The sequence below is a fragment of the Gracilinanus agilis genome, chromosome 1 (genome assembly GCF_016433145.1).
Source record: "Gracilinanus agilis isolate LMUSP501 chromosome 1, AgileGrace, whole genome shotgun sequence".
Lineage (NCBI taxonomy): Eukaryota > Metazoa > Chordata > Mammalia > Didelphimorphia > Didelphidae > Gracilinanus > Gracilinanus agilis.
In genome coordinates, this window is record NC_058130.1 from 285083773 (window position 1) to 285110186 (window position 26414).

The following is a 26414-nucleotide window of genomic DNA, read 5'->3' on the forward strand; positions in this document are numbered from 1 at the left end:
TATATAGAGAGAGAGAGAGAGAGAGAGAGAGAGAGACTAGTTATCAATTTGACCCTTCATTATGAAGAATGAAGTGAATTAATAAATATTGTTTTCAAAACCCACGATTGAACTAATGTAATACAAACTTTGGAATTCCTGTTGACTTCTGAAAATGGTAACCATGGAGACTGGTAACTTCAAATACTGTTTGCTTTCTTCTTTAGAAGAAGAATATTCCCTACTCTTTTAATTTTTAAAGAAGTAAAGGACAAAAAGGAGACTAGGGATTTAAAATAAAATGTTTGCAAGAATTCCAAGTTAACAACTTTTTTCCCTATTACCTGGGGGAAGAAAGGAGGGCCTTTCCCTCTGATCTCTGTGCTTCTAAAAGCTGCTGGAGTTGGTTCTGCAATGTGACACGTTCCATTGTCTGCCTGAAATTTTAAAAAGAGTGCTATTTAAAACCTTTTCTCTATGGTACTTGATAGTATCTCATTTGAAGGAAAACATGGTGCTGGATTGTATTATTTTCTGCCTTGACAAAAAAGGACATCAGAAACTCCCTTCAAGTTAAAAAACACAAGAAAGTCACTCATAAATAGAATTCAAACCAATTTGTGAATAATTTTCTTACTTTATATTAACTAACATAAAATATGGCCCTTAAATTAAATGAACCAGATCGATTATGGCTGGCCAGGAATAATTAATGTCTACTGATAAGACATTGTTAGTAGTAAATGAAAGTAGTCCAAATGGTACAAAGTAAGTGGCAAACAAATCATACCAAGGAATGGCAGCTTCTATGAGACACCTTACATTCTGGAACCAAAATTTGAAAACTTGGTATTACCTTTCTGTTCCCTCACTTCTAGTAAACTAATCAGCTACCAAGTTCTCTTCATTATACAACTGCAACATTTTGCAATGGTCCCCTAGTCTCTATTAATTACCACAGTGCTCCTCCAAAGAGAGATCCTCTTCAGCTATTATAATAGCCACATAAAAGACGCTCAGCCCTGTATATTCCTCATCCTAATCTTTTTGCGTTGTGACTATACTAACCTTCCTTAGGCCCAGATTTCTGTATGTAACAATAACAACATCTTTATAACGTCATTGACTATCCAAAATAGTTCAAACCACTTAATCTTAATCCTTCACAATCTGGCATCAATTTACTCTTTTAATTTGATCTCACACTACTTTCATGTCATGTATTTGATGACAAAATCAAATTGGACTATTTGGCACATATATCCTACTTGGCCACTGTGCCTTTGCTCTTATTGGTCCTTACTACCTGTTGAATCCATGTTTTAAAGACCCACCTAAATGTCACCTTCTTTAGGCAGCCTTTCCCCTGGTTATTAATTAGTGAGCCTTACTCCCTTGTTTCTTACACAAAAATCTGCACATCTCTCATGCACTTATATAATTATTATCTGTGGAAGCTACATTCCTCTTCTAAGACCATACATTCTTTTTTCTTTTTCCTTAAACCCTTACCTTCCTTCTTGGAATCAATACTCTCTATTGGTTCTAAGGCAGAAGAGCAGTAAAGGCTAGGCAATAGGGGTTAAGTGACTTGCCCAGGGTCACACAGCTAGGAAGTATCTGAGGTCAGATTTGAACCCAGGACCTCCTGTCTCTGGGCCTCTCAATCCACTGAGCTATCTAGCTGCCCCCTAGACCATACATTTTATGAGGACGGTATTATTTTATATGTAGTGCACACTCTGAAACTACTTTCCTAATACTAGCAGGATGGATTAGGTGGCTACTTTATCTTCCATCAGAATACATGGAGGCCTTCAAGTTCTGAGAGATGATTTTCTAGTATTTTATTTTATATTTAGTATTCTATTTTATAGAAGACCCACATTGTATGAAGGAATTTTTCCTAACAATTCCCAAGTCTGCACTGGTGTGCTTCCCTCATTGATTATCAGTTGATATCAATTAGCTAAATTTAATTAGCTTTTAGAAACAGGTATTTAATAAGGGGAGTAGATGAAAAAGAAATAGCACAAACATCTCTCCAAACTCCAAGAGTGCAAAGAGTCCAAGGGGAAATGATTTCAAGATTATAGAGCACCTGAGGCAAAGGGATAACTCCTGGTTACTGATTTTGAGAAGTCCTTTCCCCTCATTTATAGAGTATTCTTGACGTTCTCTTTAGATACATAGTAGTTTTCCACTGTTTTTAAAAAAAACATTCTTTAAGATGGAGACCACTCCTATAACTTTATGTACAAATGAACACTTTAGGCATTTGTTTTTCCCTGAGCAGCATAGCTTTGCTGTTCACATTTAAGTCTTGAAGTTACTTTTCTTTAGTGTATCTAGGTTGTCCTCAACTCCTGAGGACGACACTGATTCTAGTTGCCATTGTCCCAGGAACATTGCTAGGATACTGCTGAGGAGTACAACATTTCTGGCCCTCTGACATTCCCAATGTGTTCCTCTCATTAAGAGGGTGGGGATGGAGAGGTGACAGAGGATTTCTTTCCTTTCCCCAGCTCCCCATACATTCTATCTCATGGACTTGGCTAGACTGTTCTCTTTGCTGCCAGACACCCCAGTCCTTGGAGGTTTTGAATTCATTTTCTATTTTATAGAAGACCCACATTGTATGTAGGAATTTTTCCTAACAATCTAAATATACCTCCTGTGCAGAATCACTTCATTTCTTCCAGTAGTTGTTGAGGATTTTTCAATTCTAGTCCAAATGTCTTTGATTCAATTGAGATAATTATTTTAGGTTGGAAGGGAGAGTGATTGATTCAACAGAGACACTCAGTCTTGTTCACTTGTTCATTCGGTCCTTCTGTTTGATTGAGAAATCATTGATCCCCACTCTTAAACTCTAACAAAATAGGTACATTTTTTATGCTTATCAAACTGAAGTATTACTTCATTTTAGAGATGCATAAAATAGGCTCTGCCAGGGTCAATAGTGGGAAGAGCCCTGGATTTGGAATCAGATAATCTGGATTCAAATTCCCTATCTGTATAATGAGGAGTCTGAACTAGATGATCTTCAAGGTCTTTTCTGGTGTTAAATTTGTGTGCGTGTGGCTTTCTGAAGGTCATACCATTAGTATATGATACCAAGGCATGAGTCCAAGCCTTCTGATTCTAATCCATTATTTTCCTACACTGTTTCCCACTACCACAATTCTTTCTCTGGGGAAGAATGCCTTTTCTCACTTTCCTAATTCCTAACTTTGGACTCTGTCTTTTTTTGAGATTACTTTTCCCTCTGTTCTAAAGCCAATATATATGAACACTAATGACTGGTTAGCTGAACATGCCATGAGAGCTAACCTAACAAACACAAACCCCATAGTAATGTTACTATTCTTCTCCAGAGGTAGTGAGTTTGTCTCAGGAATGAAGGATTAAGAACTGTATTGCCTTATTCTCATTTTCTCTCATTCATTCTGTCTAGCCCACCTGATGTTAGAGGAGACCAAAGGTGAAAACCTAATTGGTTACAGAAAGGGCAAAAGGTTAGAGAAAGCACTAGAGGATAATGCTCTCTTCTCTAGATTCCTTCTCTATTGCTGAGTGGTGAAAGACAAGAGGCTGGCTAGGAGAAATGTGTAATGAGTGAGTGATGCAGGGAGCTTCAGATCTGTTTTCAAAGGGTTTATTAGATAGCTCTTGGGGAGTTAGTTGTGACTCTGAAAAAAGTAGTCAGAAATTACTGTGTTAAGTAGTAACTAGAGTCATGCTAGGTTAAAGAGACTGGCTAAACTTTAGGAAGGAACAACAGTCCCTAACTTTCCCACCCAAAAAAGAACATTTAAAACGGACTAGTCTAATTAATTACAAATGGACAAAAGACAATTTTTTGATGGAAAAAGCACTGTGCTTATGCAATCAAGTTTTTGGCAAAATTATCACTTTTATTTATTTTTAATTCTTGTTCCTCAGAACATGTGTCCCAACTCTGGTAACTGCAGGCTCTGAGGACATGGCAAACCAGATACTTTATGACATAAATACTTGGTAGTTTTATTCCCTAGTATGTATGCCACTGAAGGAAAGTGTCAGTTTGTGGTTTCAAATACAACTTGACTTTCTTTGTTCATGTTACATAATTCCCAAGACCATACAGATATTGGCCCCCCATCTTTTTTCCCTTCTGTCCTTTTTATCTTAACCACCTCTTGCTAGATCCTGTTTCCTCTCAGAGTCAAATTCCCTTACAAAGTATAGTTATCCTTAAGTTTAAGCTTCCCTGTAAACTGTCAGGGACTATAATAAGACAATATTGTTTATCTACTGCCCAATGAAAATGTGCTATGTACCAAATGGAAGTTGGTCCACTTAATCCTCTCTCAAAACTGAGACTCCCTATGTTCTTCAGGGATCCTGATCCTAACCCTTTCTTAGTATTAAAACCTAATCTGTGAACAAGAGGTCCCTGGTCTATCCTCAAATTGATTTATGAGTTGAATTTTTAAATAGGTTTAATTGAGTGAGGAGGGGCAGCCAGGAGAAAAATAATAATCACTTTTCACTTCTCTCTAGCCTCTTCTCCTTGTTTGGACTTTCATTGTCCCTTTTATAGGAAAAGTGGGAATTCCACCTCTCCCCTGACCCTTCCCCACATGCCAGGTTATTTATGAGTCTATGGAAAGTAAAGGAAAGAGATAGCCAATTATAGCATTCATGCAACAGATAAAGAAAAAAACAAGGCCACAGGGATCAAAGCTATGCTCATTAAGCTGAACCCTTTAAGTCATTTCAGGTTTACCAAACCTGACTATAGTATACTGTAATAAAATTATTCATTTAGAGAAAGCCCTAGGGTCATCACAGAGCCTCTATTATTGATTTATCATAACAATGGCTCCATTCACTTAAATACTTTTTATCAAACTGTTTTCACCAATAAGATCTGAGGGGAATTGAAAGACTGCAGCACATTAGGTACAAATATATTTTAGCCTAAGGCCACTGACAATAGCTGAATTTAGGCCATTTGCACAAAAAAAAAAAATTTAAGAAGGCATCCCTGAATACTTTAGGGGGGGGGGTAAATCAGATGTACTCTGAGGATCAATTTAAAGGAGACACTAAAGAGAAATTGTTGCTCTAAAGCTTATTTTCTTTACCCATCTAGCTACAGAAAGGGGATGAAATCTTCTATATATTTGCCAAGTGGACTCATGCATGGAATTCTAAAAGTCACAATCAGTATTCACTCTTCTATCTTGATTCAACTCCTACTTATTTGATCACTCATTTTGGTTTTCTTTGAGAATTTATAATCTTCCTTCTTTCTCCTAAAGGTGAGTATGAATATGCCCAAGGTTCTGTTTGTCCTTCCTCCCATTCTTGGTGATCCCTAGCTATGTTAATAGCTTCAATTATCACTGATTTCCAGAGCACCCCATTTTCCAGTTCTAAAAGTCTTTATTTTGTCCTGAATATTATGTAAGTTGTACAAACTCTTTGTGTGTAATTTATTAGATTATCTAGTTTATCAAGCTAAAATATATTACTTGCTAAATTTGTATTTTCTTCTTATTTGAATTTGTTGCATATAAAATTACTTATTGATTTGCAGTATAGGAACTAATAAGTCCCAGGAAATTGTCTAAGATACATAGAGGGTAAGTGACTGATTTACCAAAGGTTACGCAGCTATTTTGACCCAAGTTATTACTGATTTCAAACATAGCATTCTCTCCCCTATACTATTACTTTAAAATTATTATACATTTAAACTCACCTAGTCACTGTAACAGAGATGAAGAGAATGGAGAAGTCATGCTTCCCTGTATTTTTAAAGGTCTGAACATGGGGAATGAATTGGACAGACAATGGCAATAAAGGAACAGCACTTTATTTGCCTGAGTAAAATGTGGTAAGGCAGGCAGGTAAAGCAGAAAGAGAACTTAATGTAAAATCAGTGGACCTTGGCAAGTCAATGATTTTTTTTTTTCCATCTTGAAAAAATTGCTGAGAAAGTGCTGACCAGCTTATACAATGATTTATCTCACTCATAGCTCCTGTGTAAGTGAAATCACAAATCTAGTCCCTATCCCTTAATATAAAATCACATTTAAGTAAAATAGACCCTAGAAATTAGCCATATGCCTCATAAGAAGAAAAAACACTTCAACAACATTTCAAATCAGCAATTCAGAAGCAATATGTTTTGTTTTGTTTTTTCCTACTGAAAAGGAAACAAAACTCACTCCTTCAATTGTTTGGTTAACTTCACAACCTGAGATGCCAGGGACATACATGTCTCTACCACTACTAGGTAGCGGGAACACATAGTATGTCCATGCCGCTCAGCACTCTGGGAGGGTTTCTCTCCTGCATGATTCTGCATGGTGACATTTGCTCCATATTCAACCAAAGTCTGCCAAAAAAAATTAAGAAAAATTTATTTGGAAAAGTATTGTCAAAACTTTCTTCTTGTTTTCACCGTTAGCAACCATCAAAATTAGACATTAGTCCTAGTTCATTTAAGGACCCCTGAATGTGTTGTGATTATTTTTCTATCTGCTAAACAAAACTTCTGGTCTTTAAATTCTTAACGTACTAAAAATTGAAGATCGTTAAGGGAGAATATTTTCTCTCTCAAGTTTATCATATGCAAAGGTCAACCTGTCATAAAGCACTTACTACTTAGCTATTTCATAGCAGCATTCAAGAAAGAATGGGCAATGGTTATTTTTATTGACCATACCAATTCTGACCTCAACATTTTTCATTCTAGCACTTTCTTCTCACATTTGTCTATTTCCTTGGTCATTTCTGTTTTGTCACTTTGCTTGTCCCTGCACTCTTTTTCTCTCCTACTATTTGGATACCTCCTCTTCTCCAACTCTTTTACTAGTGCTTTCTTTCATAATTTAAGGGCTAATTATTAAATAGTCCAAGAAGAGCAAGCTTTTCTCTTTAGTGATGATGAATCTTAAATTTAAAGAGGTAAAAGACCAAACCCAATAGGTAATATCAGTTTATTCCCTTTGTATTTAATATCTTGATATTTTCTTAAAGACCATGGGAAATGCGCTTATAAATTCTCAATGCTTTTTTGAAGGACTGATACAGTGTTTGATTTATTTCCAACTCTACCCTTGTTCATCTCTCACCAATCAACAGACAAAGTTGTATTAACTACCTCTCACATGCATCTCCTCCTCTCTATGTACATCACAACTCTAGTTTAGGCCCTCATCACCTATAACCTTAACTATTACAATAGCTTCCTATTTGGCCCATATACATCCAGCTTCTCTCTTCTCTGATTTATCTTCTCCAAACTGCTTAGTTTGATATTCCTAAAGCTATTTCATTCTTCTGATTAAAAAGATGAACCTTGTAGACAGTTTTCTCTTCCTCCAAGAAACTCAGAGATTAGTAGAGTGAGAACTGGGCTTACCTGTATGCATCCTAGGTACCCATGCTGAGATGTGACATGAACTGCACTGTTACCATCTTGGTCAACCTCATCTAAAGAAATTCCCTGCTCTTGCATAAACTGAAGAAGCCACAGAAGGATTTTTTCCTATAAAATCACAAATCACATGGAAATCAGAAAAATCACATGTAAAGAAAACAAGCAGAAATAGTAATAAAGAAAAAATAAAAATTCATGTAGAGAAACTTAGAAACAAACAAGTTTTGTGTCATAAAAGAATAATCTTACCAGGTAGAAATTTGTAAATCAGCAAAACAGTTGTTGAAGAGATGAAAGAGGCCTGTACTTTTTGAATATGTAGAAATTTAGAAAAATACTAAAACCTGGGAAGGAACTTTAGGGCTAGAAGAGATCTCAGACTTTTTCATGTCGAATCTCCTTATTTTACAGACTAAGAAACAAACTGAAGCTCCTCAAAAGTAGATCACAAAATTGCTAGAAGCAAAGCTAGCCTAGAATCTAGACTGCTGGTTCCCAGTTCTTTGTTTTCCAACAACCTCTAAACAGCTTTTAGAATTTTCAGAGATTACTACAAATTTTGTGAAAAATTAAATAACAAATGCCATTTTGATGAGTGCCATTTATATTTACACATGATTTCTATTTCCATTCTTTTTCATTTGTTGGCAGGGACACCAGAAAGGGTAGTACCGGAATGGGTCTTGGCGAAACAAGTCATGTGAGAAATCACTGGGGATATCAAATTGGAATTCCTTGTGATTTCACTGGACTGAATGTCTATATTATTTTAAGGGCTATTTTTACTTTTTTTTTTTTCCATTACGAAGTAGGGTAAACCAAAGCTGTGAACTGATCTCCACAGGCCAAGAGGCAAGATGGCAAAAATGCTTTGCCCATTTTTGTGGTATTCCCATGTTGTATTTGGCTCCTGGAGAAAGTAGGGGAATGAGAGTGTATTCCAATGGTTTAAAATAGAAAAAATTAAATATAAAGTTTAAATAAATATAAAAGGGGTAAGAACAACAGTCCACATTCTAGTGGGTGGAGTTTGACATTTAAAAGATTGTGCATTTGAAAAAACCTTGAACTTCTTTTTACTTCTGCTCCTCACCCCTCCTCCCCCTCCCCATTATTTGTTCTTACTGGTCATGAACTTTTATACTTTTCTGGATTAAATTTGTCTTCACCTTCAGAACATGCCAACTAATCTGCTAAAGGAATGTTGGAAGAAAATAGCAAACTCCTTTAAAGTCATTTATACAGGGTAATGGGTCAGTGTTTGCAAAAGGGCAAAACATCAAAAATTGTCTGAACATTTTTGCACTGGAGTTTTTCCAAATGAGAAGTGGGAAGTGAGGTCTCCTACAGAGAAAGAAAATCATAATGAATTCCACACTACCAAAAACCTACCATGAAAAAAGGCACTAAAAATGCCCCTCCTAAGATCCTAAAGGGGTCAGGTGGAGGTGAGGCAAGAAAGGTGAGAGAAAGGAATTTGAGGAAGTGTTACAGAAGGGATCACAAGCTTAAATCCACCTCCTTTCATGGTAAGGTAGAAAGAATTTATTTTGGTCTGGACCAAACATTCACAGGAAGACACATTTTCCTATGGTATCTTTATGTAATGTGTTTATGTGATGTGATCACTAGCATCTAGAAAGTAAGAATCACAGCATCTTTTGACTCAGAAATCAATAGATTCAGCCCAAATCTAAGCAGAATTCTCCACTACAGCATTTCTACCATTATCATTATCAATAGCATTTATATAGTGCTTTAAGGTTTGCAAAATGTTTTATACATGTTGTCATTTAAACTCTTCAAGAGACTGAGTGAATGCTATTATTATCCCCTTTATTCATAACTCATAATCCATTTACACGTTCCATTCCACTTTTGGACACATGGTTTTCCTCTAATTTTTAGGATGTTTTTCCTTATACTGAGCCAAATCTTACCTTCTTACAATTTTAACTCCCCATTTCCACTTCCTCCTTATTTCATCTTAATTTTGGCCTCTAGAAACAGAAATTGAATGCTTCTTTCAAATAAGTCCTTCAAAAAATACTTGAAGAGAGTTACTACATCTCCCCTAAGTTTTCTCCAGTTTAAAAAATATCACATTCTTTCATCCTACCTCTCCCTTTCATTTTTGTTGCCTTCTTTTGGACGCATTCTGCTTAATAAGTGCTAGCATCTCAAGATCCTGGGCACAAAATTGAACATAATACTTCAGAAAATCAGATCTGACAAGGGCAAAGCACAAGATAACCACAATCCCATCTTTTTTACTATCATGGAGATGCTAAACAAGCCATTAATTTCTCAGGACCTCAGTTTCTTCATCTTTAAAATAATGAGAGCCATACTCTAATCATGGTCTACCTTAGAAAGACTGCTTTTAGATGCCACGTTACATTGCTGATTCAAACTAAACTGACAGGCTACTAAAATTTTAAAAATAATTTTACATTGTTATCTAGCTATACTGCAATTAATTTTTTAAAAAACCTTACCTTTTGTCTTAGAATGAATACTAAGTATGGGTTCCAGGGCATAAGAATGGTAAGGGCTAGGCAACTGGGATAAAGTGACTTATCTAATATGTATCTGAGGTCATATTTGAGCCCAGGAACTCCTGTCTCCAGGCCTAAGCTGCCCTTTGCGATTAATTTTTAAAAACTCAGGAACAAGAATTTATAATTATGCTTGAGTAGGACAAAAGAACCAGCCTCCTGTACCTTTTGCTTCACTGTGGCTTCACTGCTATGAGGAACTCTCAGGTTGATGAACCTCCCTAGTTTCAGAGTTGGCCAGAGCACTGAGAAGTGAATTCTCACCCCAAGCCTGGGCTATGGCAATAGCCTGTTGATAAGTCTGACTTCCTCGAGTCTCTCCCCACTTCAATTCACCCTCCAATTTAGCTGCCACTGTGATTTCTCAAAAGCGCAAATCAGACCTTATTATCTCCCTATCTCCATAAACCCCAGTGATGACCTATTGACTACAGGATCAAATACAAAATGCTCTGCTTGGCATTCAAAGCCCTTCAAAACCTAGCCCCCATTTGCCTTTCTAGTCTTATACTTCATTTTCCAACATGTACAGTGATATACAGATCTCCTGGCTATTCTGAACAAGACACTCTATCTCATGTCTCTGGACATTTTCTCTGCCAGTCTCCCATGCCTGGAATGTTTTCCCATCTCATCTCTTCCTTCTAGATTCTTTCATTTCCTTTAAGTCCCAACTAAAATGTTATATTTGCCAGGAAACCCTTCCTAATCCTTTCTTTCCTTTAATTACTTACTTAATTGCTTAATTTAATTTATTTTTTATAATTTACAATTTAATTTATAATTGATTATAATTAAATTCATAATTTAAAATAATAATTTAGTTATTTAATTGCTTGATTAATTATACAATAAATATATAATTTTTTATATATACATATATTGTTGTGCCCGGATTTTAAGGTCTGGCCCAGATTCGGTCGTGGCAGGAAGAATCACACTGACAATGCAATATGCAAGAAGAGGTTCATTTATTAGCTAGCATGGCACTAGGATCAATAGGCAGAGAGAGGTTTGCCTGACTGACCCCGTGGCTTCTTCAGCCAAGGGTTTATATAGAAATGTTGAGGAAAGGGGGTTGGAACATACGTCATCAAGGAGAGATATTAGGAAGCATCTGGTAATCATCAAGAGGGTGCCAGGGACAGGGAGTCAGGAAGCATCTGACAACCATCCATCAAGGAGGTATTAGGGTCAGGGGTCAGGAACTATCCATCAAGGGGGTGTTAGTGTCAGGGGTCAGGAAGCATTTGGCAACTATCCATCAAGGGGAGATAAGGAAGACATTTACATGTTGGGAACTATTTAGCCTAGAGGTTAATTTTAGACCTATCATAGCGGGGAGATAAGGAAGACATTTATGTGCTGGGAAACATTCTTTTGGGGGTTTCAGGAGACTGAACAAGATAGGGGCCAGGAAGCAGCTTGCCCAGGCTAGAAATAGTTCAGTAGCCTGTCAGGCTGATTTTTAAGTCTTACAATATATGTATACAGATACACAGGTAGATATAAATTGTTTGTACATATTTACTTGCTTGTAGTCTTTTCCATTGGACCGTGAACTCTTATGGGGAAAACCAAGGGAGATAACTTAAGTATTATATGTGGGTCCGGAAGGGTGTGTAGGAGACAGGAATGACAAAAGATGGGGACTTAACAAGTTAGGGATACTGGGTTTAACTGGTAAGGAAAATGTCTGTTGACAGAAGTGGCAGTTAGGCCTAACTGTCACCCTGCACCAACTAGACAAGGGGCCTATGGAAACTTGCAAGAAAATGACAAGAGTTTGTAACAAATTTAATTAAGGTGTCGACATGGAATCTAAGAGTTCCCAAACTTGTAGCTTAGTGAGGTATGATGAACCCCAAGTTTAGAAATAGTTTGTAGGTTGGAGACCCCCAAAGATTGTGCTTGTTCCCTGTTCCCATGAGAATCCACCCTGAAGGGAATCTCAGGCTAGCAGTTGCAGACTGAATAATGGACCCCAGGGTAAATGCTAAATACCCTTTTGTCCTAGGTAGTCTTCCCCATGGCATCAAAGACCCTTCCCAGGAAGACTACCTGGGCAGGGACCATTCCTTTAGTATCCATTGTGTAAGCAGTTCCTTTCCCTTACACCTTAGCCTCTAGCTATGATCCCTTTCTCTAGCTTGATTGTATCCTGTCAGTATAATGTCAATCATCTTCCCCAGCCCCTGGATCTTCCTAAATGGTATATAAATTCCCCAATTTCCTTTGTTCCTGGGAGTTGTCATCTAGCTCGGTGTCACTCCCAGGGGGATCAGGGAGCAGAGTGAAGCAGTGCTCATTTAGACTCTGCACAAGGCGCAGCTCTGCATAAGAGGCCAAGTAGCCCTCATCCCCTTTTCCCTTGATTAAAGAGTAGTTTTATGAATATTTAATAGTTCTGTGTTTTTTTCTAAGTTAACAAAGAGAACTATGTAAAGGATGGGAATAGGGGTTTCTACCCTTCCAGACTATGGGCAAACCACAGGGTCAGGGGAGGGACTTATCTACACTGAACTGAAACCTAAACAAGACAGGGCCCAGGGAACAACAGGACTGAAGTGGGTATCCTCACGGCAGAGTCCTGACACATTCCAGCGATGTTGCAGCTCTTCCAGGACCACTAGCTGTACTCTTTCAGGTGGGTAGATTCTGGGAGCTAACCCAGCCCAAGTTAACCTGCAACTGAGGTTGGGATTAATAGTCTCTACCAAAAATCTCCCATAAGTAGATGATAGTCTTCCTTCAGGATCCCAGGGAATCAGGGTACAAACTCCACTTCCTCTGAGATCTCCCAGGGTCAGTTGCAACTTATCCCAACCACCATGGAGTTGGTCTCAGAAAGAGAGGCACATTTCCTGCTTCCCCATTCCATTTAGAATTCTCTAGTCCTTCCTGTTAGGTCTCCTAAATAATAATTAAGTAATCCTCTCACAAAAGAACTTCTTTAAGGGCAGGGACTCTCCCCCTCCTTTTTTAATCCTCTTTACTTAGCACTGTGCTTGTCACATAATAGACACTTAATAAATCTTTATTGACTCAATGACAGACTTGCCTTGAATAACAATCATTATGTTTCAGAGAGACTAGACACAAATTGCTTAGAGGTGAACTCTCTATCCACCATGCTGCTTCTGGCAATAAAGGAATTAATGTTAAATAGTTCTAACTTGAATAAGAAACTTTATTTACCCTTTAGCTTAGTCTAATGTTTGGCATAGATTCAATGGTATTTTTTTAAATAAAAGGAGTAAGGAAACTGCACATTACCTTTTTTTATTTTTTATTTTTTTTTCCACATTACCTTTTATAGTAACTGTAAACTTTTGATATACTATGATATGTCTAGTGAATATTAGAAATGAAAAACTGCCTTAGGCTGTCTTATCTAGATATTTATTTTAAATGCCTGGCCTACCCTTCACAAGACCTAGTAATAATTATTACTCAGTATCTAACAGTTCCAAATAGAAATGGCTAGTGGTCAGAAGGCTGTACAATGCCCCTAGTCTTGGTAAAAAGCAAAGACCTTAAAAATTGGCTTTATGTTTAACATGTGCAAATGTTGAATAAGTCAGGGTCCCTAAGAGGAAATGTAATAGTATGGAATTTGAACTCTATGGGCATTCAAAAAGGTTATTTTTTTTTTAAGCACTAAGAACTAAGGACAGATAAAGAGTTCAGTGCAAATGAATAGAGTTGATGAAAGAATTATAAAGGAGGGTCTATTTAATCAGTAGTAATTGTTCTTCCTTCCTAAGTACCTTAGTCTCAATATATAAGTGAAGATTGATCAAAACATTTATCAATGCTAGTAATTTATTTATTTGAACTAAACTCTTATGCTTATTAGTAGCTGCCAATAAAAGAAAATGCTCTTGAGTTTCACAAATCCATGTAAATTGTGTGTTTCCTATCAGGGGAACTAGTTGTAATAGAGACATAGAACCCTGCATAAATGAAGATATGAGAGCTATTAAAAAAAAAACAACTAAAAAAGATTACCCTAATTGAGGAATTGCTAATTGCTTGTCCTTGTTTCTAGATTTTAGTGAAATTTATACATAATATTTATTTAAGCTCAGGACTAATAACAGCTGACCAACTGTTTGGATTATCTCATAATCTCTGTACATAACCTCAGATTCAACAGCTTATTAGACATAATGATCTAGCTATATGGCAACAGATCCATGAAGTATACAGACGTCCCTTGCTATACTGTGGTTCACTTTTCCAGGGTTTTTTTTAAAAAACCCCAAACAACCTAATTCTGTATCAAGGAGTTACATTTATTGCAGCACACTACTGGCTGATGGAATGAGAGGTGACCAACATATCCTGGGCGTTGATTGGCTCAGTGACTGTAGGTTAATAAAAGTGAGGAAAAGGTTTATAGGGGAGTGGGAAGGGTTCATAATGTCTTAAAGTCTTAAAATACATATAAATAATAAAATAAATATAATGCTGCTACTTTGCGGATTTGCGGAGCTCTCTGGAACATAACTCTCAGGATAGGTGAGGCATCACTGTAAAGAGGACAGAGAAGAAGAAATTCTTTTCCTTATTTAAAGGTTAATCATAATAATGACAATCTTTCATTATTTTAATGTAAAGTTTGAAGCATTATATGAATGAAAAACATAATAACCATCTATTATTATTATAACTAGCATGCATATAAAATTTTAATGTTTGCATTTTGTCTTTCCAACAACATAGTGTTATTATTATCATCTCCATTTTATTGATGAGGAAACTGAGGCAGCCAGAGGTGACTTGCCCAAGGTCACACAGATAGTATATGCCTGATACCAAGTATCTATATCTATCTATCTGAACAACTACAAAAAATGATTATCAAAAGTTTTGATTTAGTTCTACATTCATGGCTTAGTCAGGTATTCTAAAAACAAAAAACAGAGACCACTAGAGAATGTGATGTCCATATTGAAATCTGTTCTCTTAAAACATGCCATTGACAAAATAATATCAAAAACAAGTGATAAAGAACATGGCATCTTCTAAGAGACAGATAAACCTGCAGACATTCAAGAAAATATTATTCATCATCTCACTGATATAATCATCCTTTGGGGGTTCTCCTTTAATTGCTTTGGTTCTTGAGAGCATGATAAAGTTCTTGATTAACTTAATTTGGGCTAATAATTATTGATTTTATATAGACCTTCTCCTTTCTAATTTTATAGAGATGTGAACTTTTTGTTACTGATTATATTAAAAAAGTATATAAGTTTTCTGTTTCACGTTTTATCCAGCTTGTTCTTTTGTTATATCATGCTTTTTTCAAATGTATAAATAAACAGAAATTTTCTACATCCTCTTTCTTTAGGGATTCTCTATTTCCTTATTTAAGCCTCTATCCAGAGTATAGTTATAATATAGTGTATATATGTATACACATATGTGTGTGTATATATGTATATATATACACATATATATATATAAATTTTTTTTTACATTTATGTTGGAATTGTTTAGTTATTTTTTGTACTATTTGGACTGAGAATCTTCTTAAGCTTTTACTTTTTACTTCTAATTGTTGAAGAAAGGTATCATGAATTTCTTATATATTTTGGTTCTCTAAATTCCATTCTTCATTATTCTTATCTAAGTTTTTACTGTCCATTAGAGTTTGATACTGTTGAAGTCTTTCAACATCATGCCTGGTAGATAGTAGGTGCATAATACATATTTGTTGATCTGACTTCCAGATTTTTAACAGTTTTCTTAGGCTATGTCTGCTTCCTGACAATTTGAAAATTTGGCAATTCAAATTCAATGAATCAATTATATCATACAGACCAAGATATTTGCTTTCACCTAAGTGAAGGCCCTGAGTTCCCTTCTTTCTTTAGAGAGCACATTCATTCTTATCATCAGGGAGTCAGGGTCATAAACAAATAACACTTCAGTTATGGAATTTTTCAAATTCAGTTATGGCCTTTCTTCATCTACCCAGAAGTATTTTGTGTGGAGATCTACAGATCAGGATTCAAACTGGCTCACTTTTGTCCTTCTTGTTATTGACCTGTAAGGACTAGGATCCAGTTTTGACAAATGTTGAAAAATGTGTGGGTTTAGGTGACCTGAAATTTCAGCTCTCTGACTGATAGAGTATTTCAAATGGTAAAAACCAAGAGTAGAATCACAAGGTGTTCCATGAACTCTGCCAACAATATGTTGACAAAGAAATGTAAAACAAATGGCTGAGTCATGCAAACTTATTTATAGAAATGAAAGGGTTTACAATGGTAATTCAAGCTCATGTTATCACCATCAGAAATTACAGAGTAGTGATTGTTATAGAACTTGCACTTATTGATCAGTGCAAATTATAGGATGAAGGGATAGACACTTTGTACCAACATATAACTGCATGTTCCAAAAATGCTGGATACCTAAAAAGATACAATCAGGCATCCTAGAGTTATATACCAGAAGCTCCCTCTCCTTTCTGAATGAACATACAACAAATACTACAAATATCCCCACCTGTTAAAAATATACTTGAGAATTCAGCAAATGAAATGTACTGGCATTATAACATCATTATAGGCAGAACTGTTACCACAACTGCCCAGACATAACACTGAGCCACAAAAATTTTAAGGACAATATTCATTCACCAAACTAAGTGTTCTCAATCTCCAAACTCCTAAGAATAAGAGATTTTCAAAATATACAGAAGAGATTAAAACTGGGAATAGGACAAAATCTGTCTTCCCTGTTCTTTTATCTGCTACTGGAGTTGTGCTAAAGATTAATAGCTATAGGAGATCAATTTTTATGCCAGTACACTTATTCAGTCACAGAGAGTTGTCATTTCAAAAAATCATATGCAGAAAGTTTAACATAAATTAATAATATATAATCTACTATTAAAATAATTATTATAACAATCTATTAATATAAATGAGCAATAGTAACTTATTTTAGACTATTTTGAACATCACTAGAAAAGAATGAGATATTGACAACAAATAAGGAAAATAACTCACATTTATATTATTTTTTATGGCTTACAAAAAAGAAATTATTTTCTTTATTTTACAAATAAGGAAACTCAGAGGTATGAAGTGACAAGTGATGAGATTTTTCTTGGCCCCAGTTTCATTTCCTCAAAATTGGGAATGAGGGTTAGACTTGATAGCTTCTTAGGTCTTTGCAAGCTCTAAATCCATATTCCTATGAATATGCTTAAAATCACATACTTAATAAGTGTTTGAGGTGGAATTTGAGTCAAGGACTTCTGAACTTCTGAACTTAAGTCTGACCATCTGGCCATGATGACATGTATCTAAGCATTTCTATGACTATATGCATATAATGTCAGCTATATATAATGTCAGCTACGTGTAGCTGACATTATATGTGTGTATATACACATTTATATACACATAAGGAATATTATGCCTACAATAGAGAAGAAGTATTAAAAATAGCAATTATGATTTCTGAAAAACTAGCCTTTGAGGATCAGAAGTGCTCATACATTAATTAAAAGGTGATTCTTACTCTGGTTCTTTATGTAATATAAACATTTGCAACATTATTGATTATTCCTGAAATGTGACCATGAAACAGTCCAGACAAAGAAATGATCCCTTTTTAATAAGCTATCCAGAAAAATTCATGACTCCCTTGTGAATAAGTCCTTTATATCCTCTTCTTTATCATTTCATATGATTATGAGGTAGAAATATTGAGTTTTCCTTTATTGAAATGCCTCAGTTTTTGATAGTTTTCTATCAAGGCATCATAGGAAAGTGGAAAAAAATTAATTGAGGAGATACGCAGTCAAAACACCTGGATTTGAGTCCCAAATCTGACACTTGCTAGGTAGATGACTATGCCCTAGCCTATGTGTTTCAGTTTCTTATCTTTTTTGATATTAGTACAAAATACTAAAAGCAAAAATTGCTTTTTAGTAAAATTATTTATAATATGATACAAACCTTATTTATCTAATAAGTGGTACAGTGAATAGAAAATTTAGCCTGAAGTCAGGAAGACCTGAATTGGAATATGACTTCATACATTTTTGTGCTGTGTGACCTTAGACAAGTCACTGAACTTCTATCTCAGTTTCCTGAAGTGTAAAATGGGGATAACAATAACATCTTATTCCTAAGGTTGTTGTCATGAAGATCAAATGAGATAGTATTTGTAAGTGGAAACATAAAACCTACATAGAAGGCATTTAATAAATGTTTGTTTCCTTTCTTCCATATAGCAAATGATGATTGACAATATTTCTGAGTTAGATGTTTTTGGAATGACAAGAGAACACAGAGAACATGTCTTTCTACTAAATTTGTCAAACTGTTTCCTAAAAGAGCTATTTAGGTTGGTAAGTATTTTCCTTGAAAAAACTGAATTCACATCATCATGAATTGTCATTGGTTTGTCCACTTTCCCAATGAAGATCTTAAGGCAGATATGGACATTTATGAAGATATTTTAACAGCAGGAAGAAGTTAGGTTCACAGAATGATACAGGTGTCAAAGACTTTAGAGATTACCCAACCAAACTCACACTCAGAGAATTGATTTGACTTTCTAAATAAAGATCACAATTAATTAGTAGCAGAGCAGGGATTGAGGTATTCTAGGTCCAAGTTAACTCTATTTTTGTACTGTCCCTGCTATGCTGCAGAGTCGGTCATGAATATGAAGTCCATATAAAGTTAAACTGTGTAATGAATAAGAGCACAGTTCATCAGGCAGTTGTCCCAGTTGTTTGGTCAACCAACAGCATCTCAAGGGATAGAGATAGTGTAAAGTGGGAAAAACTGGCAAAGAGTACTGTCTGCTTGTTCTTTGAATGTCTTTAGAAGTTCCTGCTTTCATATCCCTTTTGGCTAGTTCCATTCTGTACAATCAGGTGATGAAGTAATTTCACCCTCTGGGACTTCATCTGTCAAAATGAGGAAAATCAGGAGCCATCATCCACAAGATGAATCAAAGCAGATCACTAAAACTCCCAGCAACCCTATGTTAGTAGGATCTTTAAAGCTAATTTTTATAAAAATACAAATCAGATCTAGACAATTCTTGAAGAATATTTATGATGGGCAGAGGACAAGTAAATGAAGAAAATAATTTTTCCTTGTACTATCTCTTATAGAAGTATTTATTGAGAAAACAAAGCCAGAAAGAGCACATTGAAATGCCTGCTTGTTGTAGAAAGAACTTGCCTGTGTTGGATCTGTTAGAAAATTACCCAAGGGGGCAGCTGGGTAGCTCAGTGGATTGAGAGCCAGCCCTAGAGACAGAAGGTCCTAGGTTCAAATCTGGCCTCGGACACTTCCCAGCTGTGTGACCCAGGGCAAGTCATTTGACCTCCATTGCCTACCCTTACCACTCTTCTGCCTTGGAGACAGAAGGTAAGGGTTTAAAAAAAAACAAAATAAAATTACCCAAAGAATTATCTCTGCAAAAATATTTTCCTTGTTATCTTTCCAAGATTGGCATATTCACAGGTTATCTAGAACATTAGTGACTTGTACTTAGACTGGTTAAAAGGAATTTACTAATATAACAGGCCTTCTCTATTTTCTCCTTTCATATTTCTTTAATGACCTCTCCAGAATATTCAGGCACTCTGTTCCTAATTTATAGGATAATGTAAAGTGCTTGGAACATAGTAGGTATCTACATGTTTGTTTCCTTCCCTTCCCTTGGAAAACTGATACTTAGTTTGAAGCAAAGAATGAAAAAAAACCTCTTCAACTAAGGCTTTTGATTTCAATATTTTTCTAAATGAAGACAAAGATATTTCACCATTATCCAACCAGTCTCAAGAAGTATTATTTCTTTCCATTACTAACCAAAAGCTTCAAAGAAATTAGAAAACAATGTTAATTATTTACACTGAACACAACCTACAAAAGTCAGTAATGAGATGAAGAATGCCCAAAGTCTTTTTACTTACTGTAATTAAAAGTTTCAAAGTAGGGTTCCGGGTTAAGATGGCAGCAGAGTAAAAAGCAGCTGTTTAACCTCTCCTAACTGAAACATACAGGACTCCTCAAGGGGGCATAAAAACAAGTCCAGACGAACGGAGGAACCCCACAACAGGGCACAGCGTGGAAGGTGTGTGGAATCGAGGCATTTCCATGCTATAAAGGGGTGAAACAGCTCTCACTAAATCGTGGGCTGAGCAACCACCCCACCCTACCCCCTCCACACACAACACCTATAGCACCGAAGCCAGCTAAAAAGAAATAGAGCAAGTTTGGGGCACCCATCGAGTCATTGGCAGCTCCGGGGCCTGTTCCTCAGAGCAGCAAGATTTGGGACCCTAATAAGCTAACGAACGCACACAAAATTTGAGCGCGGGAGCAGGACACCGAGAGCGGACGCAGGGCGCAGAGCGCGGGCTCAGAGCACAGGCATGGGCTGAGGCGTGGGTGGAGGCAGACACAGCCACGAGCTAAAGCTCTGAAACCCTGAGTAGGGAACCAGTGCAGATGGATATACGACTGTGGAAGCAGCGCCCTGAGACTTGTAAAGAAACCTCCGGCAGACGATCAAGCAAGGGGGTCCACCAGGGGGCTTGACCGCGGACAGACCCTGAGCGTGAGGATAAACCTGAGAAGCTGCTGGCCTAACAATGGCTACCCAGTCTCAGGAAGTTCAGAAGAGAAAGATTAACAACAAGAAAAAGAAGTCTTTAACACTCGACAACTTTTACACAGAGAAAATCCAGACAACCGAGCAAACAGAGGAGGAGAACAAACAAGCATCTGGACCCTCCTCAAATAAGGAAAACTCCTCACAAGCTATGGAAGAGTTCAAAACTGAGATTTTGAGGAAAATGGAAGAGATCTGGCAAGAAAATAACTGTTTAAAAGGTAGAATCTTGCAATTGGAAAGTGAGGCTCAGAAACCAAATGAACTGATAAGCAAATTGAACACCAGAAATGACCAGATTGAAAAAGAATACCAGAAAATTAGGGCCGAAAACCAGAAGATTATAGCCGAAAATCAATCCCTAAAGGCTAGAATTGAGCAAGTAGAAGCTAATGATCTCTCAAGACAACAAGAACAAATAAAACAAAGTCAAAAGACTGAAAAAATAGAAGGAAACATGAAATATCTCAATGAGAGAGTGACAGACCAAGAAAACCGGTCTAGAAGAGACAATTTGAGAATAATTGGTCTTCCAGAAAAACCAGAAATTAATAGAAACCTGGACTCCATACTAACAGAAATAATTCAGCAAAATTGCCCTGAAGTCCGACAACAAGAGGGCAATATAGACATTGAAAGGATTCGTAGAACACCTGCAACATTCGATCAAGAAAACACCCAGAAATATAATTGCCAAATTCAAGAGTTTCCAAGCAAAAGAAAAAAATCTTACAAGAAGCCATAAAGAAACAATTCAAATATCAAGGAGCACCAATCAGGATCACACAGGATCTGGCAGCCTCCACGCTATAAGATCGCAAGACTTGGAATACGATATTCAGAAAGGCAAGAGAGCTGGGCCTGCAACCACAGATCAACTACCCATCAAAATTGACTATATATTTCCAGGGGAAAGTATGGGCATTCAACAAAATGGAAGAATTCCAGGTATTTGCACAGAAAACACCAGGGCTAAATGGAAAGTTTGATATCCAACCACAAAAATCGAGAGAAACATGAAAAGGTAAATAAGATACAGAGGGGAAAGAAAGAAAACTTATAATTTTTAAATTTGCCTTTTTAAGGGCCTCAGTGAGATCTAATTATCTGTATTCCTATGTAGAGAAATGTTATGTATAATTCTCTGTAGTGAACTCTATTCACTATTACAATATTCACTATTATAGTAATCAGAAGAATAATTCACAGGGTGAGGGTGGAACACTAAATAATCTAAGATGACATGGGGGATGGGAAGGAGGGGGTGAATAGCGGGGGACACCAAGAGAAACTTGAATGAATAAGAAAAATAGGATATTCTATTACACACAAAGAGGGCATGGGAGGGAGAGAGGACAAATACTATTATAAAAAGGAGAGGAAGAGAGCATTAAGAGGTAATAATCAAACCTTACTCTCAGAGTAATCAACCCGGAGAGGGAAGAGTAGCTATACTATCCATTGGGACATAAAACTCTTATCTAACCCTTCTGAGAAAGTTAGAAGGGATAAACCAAGGGGAGCAGGGGAGTGGGGAGGTCAAAAAAAGGGAGGGGAGAAGAGGGAGGGAATTCATAAGGCCTTTAAAAACAAAAAGAGGGGGAAAAATAAGGGAGGGGGTAGAAAGGGAAGTTAATCAAGGGAGGGGATAAGGGATAGCGGCTCAATAGCAAACCACTGGTTTAAAAGGGAAAAGTATAAGGAAAAAGAGGGTAGAAATAGGGGAGGATTCGAAAATGTCAGCAAATGCACAACTGATGATTATAACTCTGAATGTGAATGGGATGAACTCGCTCATAAAACGGAAGCAAATAGCAGAGTGGATTAGAAACCAAAATCCCACCAAATATTGTCTACAAGAAATACATATGAGGCGGGTGGACATACACAAGTTTAAGGTTCAGGGTTTGAGCAAAATCTTTTGGGCGTCAAATGAGAAAAAGTAGGCAAGAGTGGCTATTATGATTTCTGACAAAGCCAAAGTAAAAATAGATATGATTAAAAAAGACAGGGAAGGTCATTACATCCTGATTAAAGGCAGTATAAACAATGAGGAAATAACACTGCTCAATATGTATGCACCAAGTGGCATAGCACCCAAATTCATAAAGGAGAAACTGGCAGAGCTCAAGAAGGAAATAGATAGTAAAATCATACTATTGGGAGATCTAAATATTCCTCTGTCAGAGCTAGATAAATCAAACCAAAAAATAAATAAGAAAGAGGTAAGAGAGGTGAATGAAGTCTTAGAAAAATTAGATTTAATTGATATGTGGAGAAAAATAAATAGGGACAAAAAGGAATACACCTACTTTTCTGCTGCACATGGTACATTCACAAAGATTGACCATGTTATAGGGCATAGAATCATTGCAAACAAATGCAAAAGAGCAGAAATAATAAATGTAAATTTCTCAGATCATAATGCAATAAAAATAATAATTAGTAAGGGCACCTGAACAGGAAAATCAAAAACTAATTGGAAATTAAACAATATGATTCTTCAAAACCAATTTGTCAAAGAAGGAATCATAGAAACAATCAACAATTTCATTGAGGAAAATGACAATGACGAGACATCCTACCAAACTCTGTGGGATGCGGCCAAGGCAGTACTCAGGGGAAAATTTATATCCTTGAGTGCATATATTAACAAATTAAGGAGGGCACAGATTAATGAATTGGGCATGCAACTCAAAAAATTAGAAAGCGAGCAAATTAAAAATCCCCAGATGAAAACTAAATTAGAAATACTAAAAACCAAGGGAGAAATTAATAAAATCGAAAGTAAAAGAACTATTGAATTAATAAATAAGACTAGAAGCTGGTACTTTGAAAAAACAGATAAAATAGACAAAGTACTGGTCAATCTAATAAAAATAAGGAAAGAAGAAAACCAAATTGACAGTATCAAAGATGAAAAGGGAGACCTCACATCTAATGAAGAGGAAATTAAGGCAATCATTAAAAACTATTTTGCCCAATTATATGGCAATAAATATAACAATTTAGGAGATATGGATGAATATTTACAAAAATACAAACTGCCTAGATTAACAGCAGAAGAAATAGAATACCTAAATAATCCCATATCAGAAAAAGAAATTGAACAAGCCATCAAAGAACTCCCTAAGAAAAAATCGCCAGGGCCTGATGGATTCACAAGTGAATTCTATCAGACATTCAAAGAGCAACTAATCCCAATACTATACAAATTATTTGATATGATAAGCAAAGAAGGAGTCCTACCAAATTCCTTTTATGACACAAATATGGTACTGATTCCAAAGCCAGGGAGATCAAAAACAGAGAAAGAAAACTAGAGACCAATCTCCCTAATGAACATAGATGCAAAAATCTTAAATAGAATACTAGCAAAGAGACTCCAGCAAGTAATTAAGAAGATCATCCACCATGATCAGGTGGGATTTATACCAGGAATGCAAGGTTGGTTCAACATTAGGAAAACCATCCACATAATTGACCATATCAACAGTCTAACAAACAAAAATCACATGATTATCTCAATAGATGCTGAAAAAGCCTTTGACAAAGTACAGCATCCATTCCTATTGAAAACACTGAAAAGTATAGGAATAGAAGGACCTTTCCTAAAAATAATAAAGAGTTTTAGATATATTTAATTTTTCTTGCCCAAGTTTGTGCATTGAACCAGTAAATTCTCCAAGGTAACCCAAAAGTCAATAAAAATGGCTTAGGAGATTATGAGGGGAGGCACAATAAACATGTCTCTACTCTCTTATGGCATTTTTTACATAAAATTGGACATTTTTCTTGACCAACATGGATCACAGCAAATAAATGCCATAGACCATCATGGTAAAAGAAAATATACTCAGCAGAAAGAACCACCAGTGAACCAAAAAGAATCCCCACTGAAAAATAATGAGGTGGCACACTTAAACTTGAGTACAATGGCTTTTTTCCAATTCAAATATTTTTTTTAATTTGAGATTTTTATGCTCAGAAATGGTAATCTGTTAGAGACAACACCACAATGTATTCCTATGGGGTATTGTCCTGAAGCCAGAAAAGATATGATTTCACTTATGAGAAGCATACATTTTCATTTTTTGCCACAAACACATATGCTTAAAGCTATTAAATAAATTTTTACTTTTGGGGGTTATACTATGGATATTTAGCACACTATAATTCCATTTTTTCCCTGGCTAGCTTAAATTTACTGCGCTCAAAGAAAGGTAATGAGTTTCATCTCTAGACTCAGATTGGCAGTATGAGCAATAGGTCTGCTATTAAATTCATAACTCTGCAAAGGAGAAAACTCATGTCACTCAGTCTCAAAGAGACATGTGCTTTTTCATCTGCAAGTTTTCATTATAATTAGAATAACACATTTTGCATTTAATGTTGTTGTTCAGTTGTGTCTAACTCTTCAGGATCCTATAGGACCACTATCATTCTTGGAGCTTTCTTGGCAAGGATACTGGAGTGGTTTACCATTTCTTTCTTTGGGGGATCCAATGTATCCTTTTGTCAGGCAATCAGAGATTGAGTGACTTGTGTAGGATCACACAGCCAGAGAGTATCACGTATAAGATATCTTATAAGACAGACCTATATTTTCAGAGAAAAAAAATTTTTTTTAAGTTTGTTATTTGAAAGAAAAAAGGGTGGATAATTTATAAAACCAGCCTACCTGGCCATAGCAGCCTGCATAGTGAATAAGGCTTGGGAAATCCTTTGAACAACTTAATTCTGCAATAGCTTCAGTTTCGCTCACCATCCATCGTACACACTCCAGCTGACCATTCTGAGTGGTGAAAAAGAAAGGTTAGAAATTAAGGTGTTTTTTTTATTCTGAAAAACTTTTCAGAAATGGTAAACTTAGTTCTGGAAGAAACCATGTGAACAATGGCTTTTGCATGTGGCTTAGTTTATTTACAAGACTATTAAGCTTGCCTTATGGTCTTGGTCATATTTCATAGCACTCAGAGCCAGAAAAGACATTAAAGAATTGACAATCCAACTCTCTCATTTTATAGTTAGTGAACTGAGGCCCAGAGAGGCAAAGAGACTTGCTCAAAATCATTCATGTAGTATCTGATGAAGTTAGGGTTTGTACCAATTTCCTTTAATTTCAAAGCCAAGATTCTTGCCACTAGACTGCAGGTGTAGGTAGGTATATGAGTGGAGCTATCCTATTCCAATGTTTATCTTAATCGTTCTTCACTTATGGGTTTTTTTTTTAAGTGGCTGCACAACTCTCCCTTAAATATGTATGCCTACAATTACTTAAAAGCTTATTAAATATTTCTGTTATAGATTAGCTCTATCTTATAGCTTTTGGCTTACAGCCTAGAAATAAAATATTTCATTATCATTTTCCTTGACCAATATGTTTAAGTGCCTATTTTATGATTCAAATCTGCCTTAGGGCTTTCTACTCATATTGTTAATAAGTATTTAGGAATTCTTTATAATAGCAACTGCTATTAAGAAAAGCAGATAGTGTTTATAATCTATCAATATATTTATATGGATATGTTTGTGAGTGCAACCACATACATGCACATTTATATGTATATGTATGGTATCTAACATATACACACGTATACATATATTTTACAGATTCATGAAATAGATATATGTATATATAAACACATATATGCATGTACATATGTGTATGTCTACAAATAGATACATATAGAGATATAAACAGACATATATAATATCTTTCTCACCACCCCAATCTCTCTTTTCAGAGTATGAGGGGTTTTTTCCTGTTAAAA

General features: G+C 36.0%; 1 protein-coding gene across 1 annotated transcript in view; it reads right to left on the bottom strand.

Moving 5' to 3' along the window:
• The window catches only part of LOC123250939 (synphilin-1-like), a 164850-nt gene that overhangs the window by 20295 nt on the left and 118141 nt on the right, over positions 1-26414 (bottom strand). The window contains exons 6-9 of the mRNA XM_044680053.1: positions 25322-25435; positions 7400-7525; positions 6201-6370; positions 324-416 (exon numbers count right to left, since the gene is read on the bottom strand). Coding sequence (XP_044535988.1) covers positions 324-416; positions 6201-6370; positions 7400-7525; positions 25322-25435 — 503 coding nt within the window. The remainder of the gene's footprint in view (positions 1-323; positions 417-6200; positions 6371-7399; positions 7526-25321; positions 25436-26414) is intronic.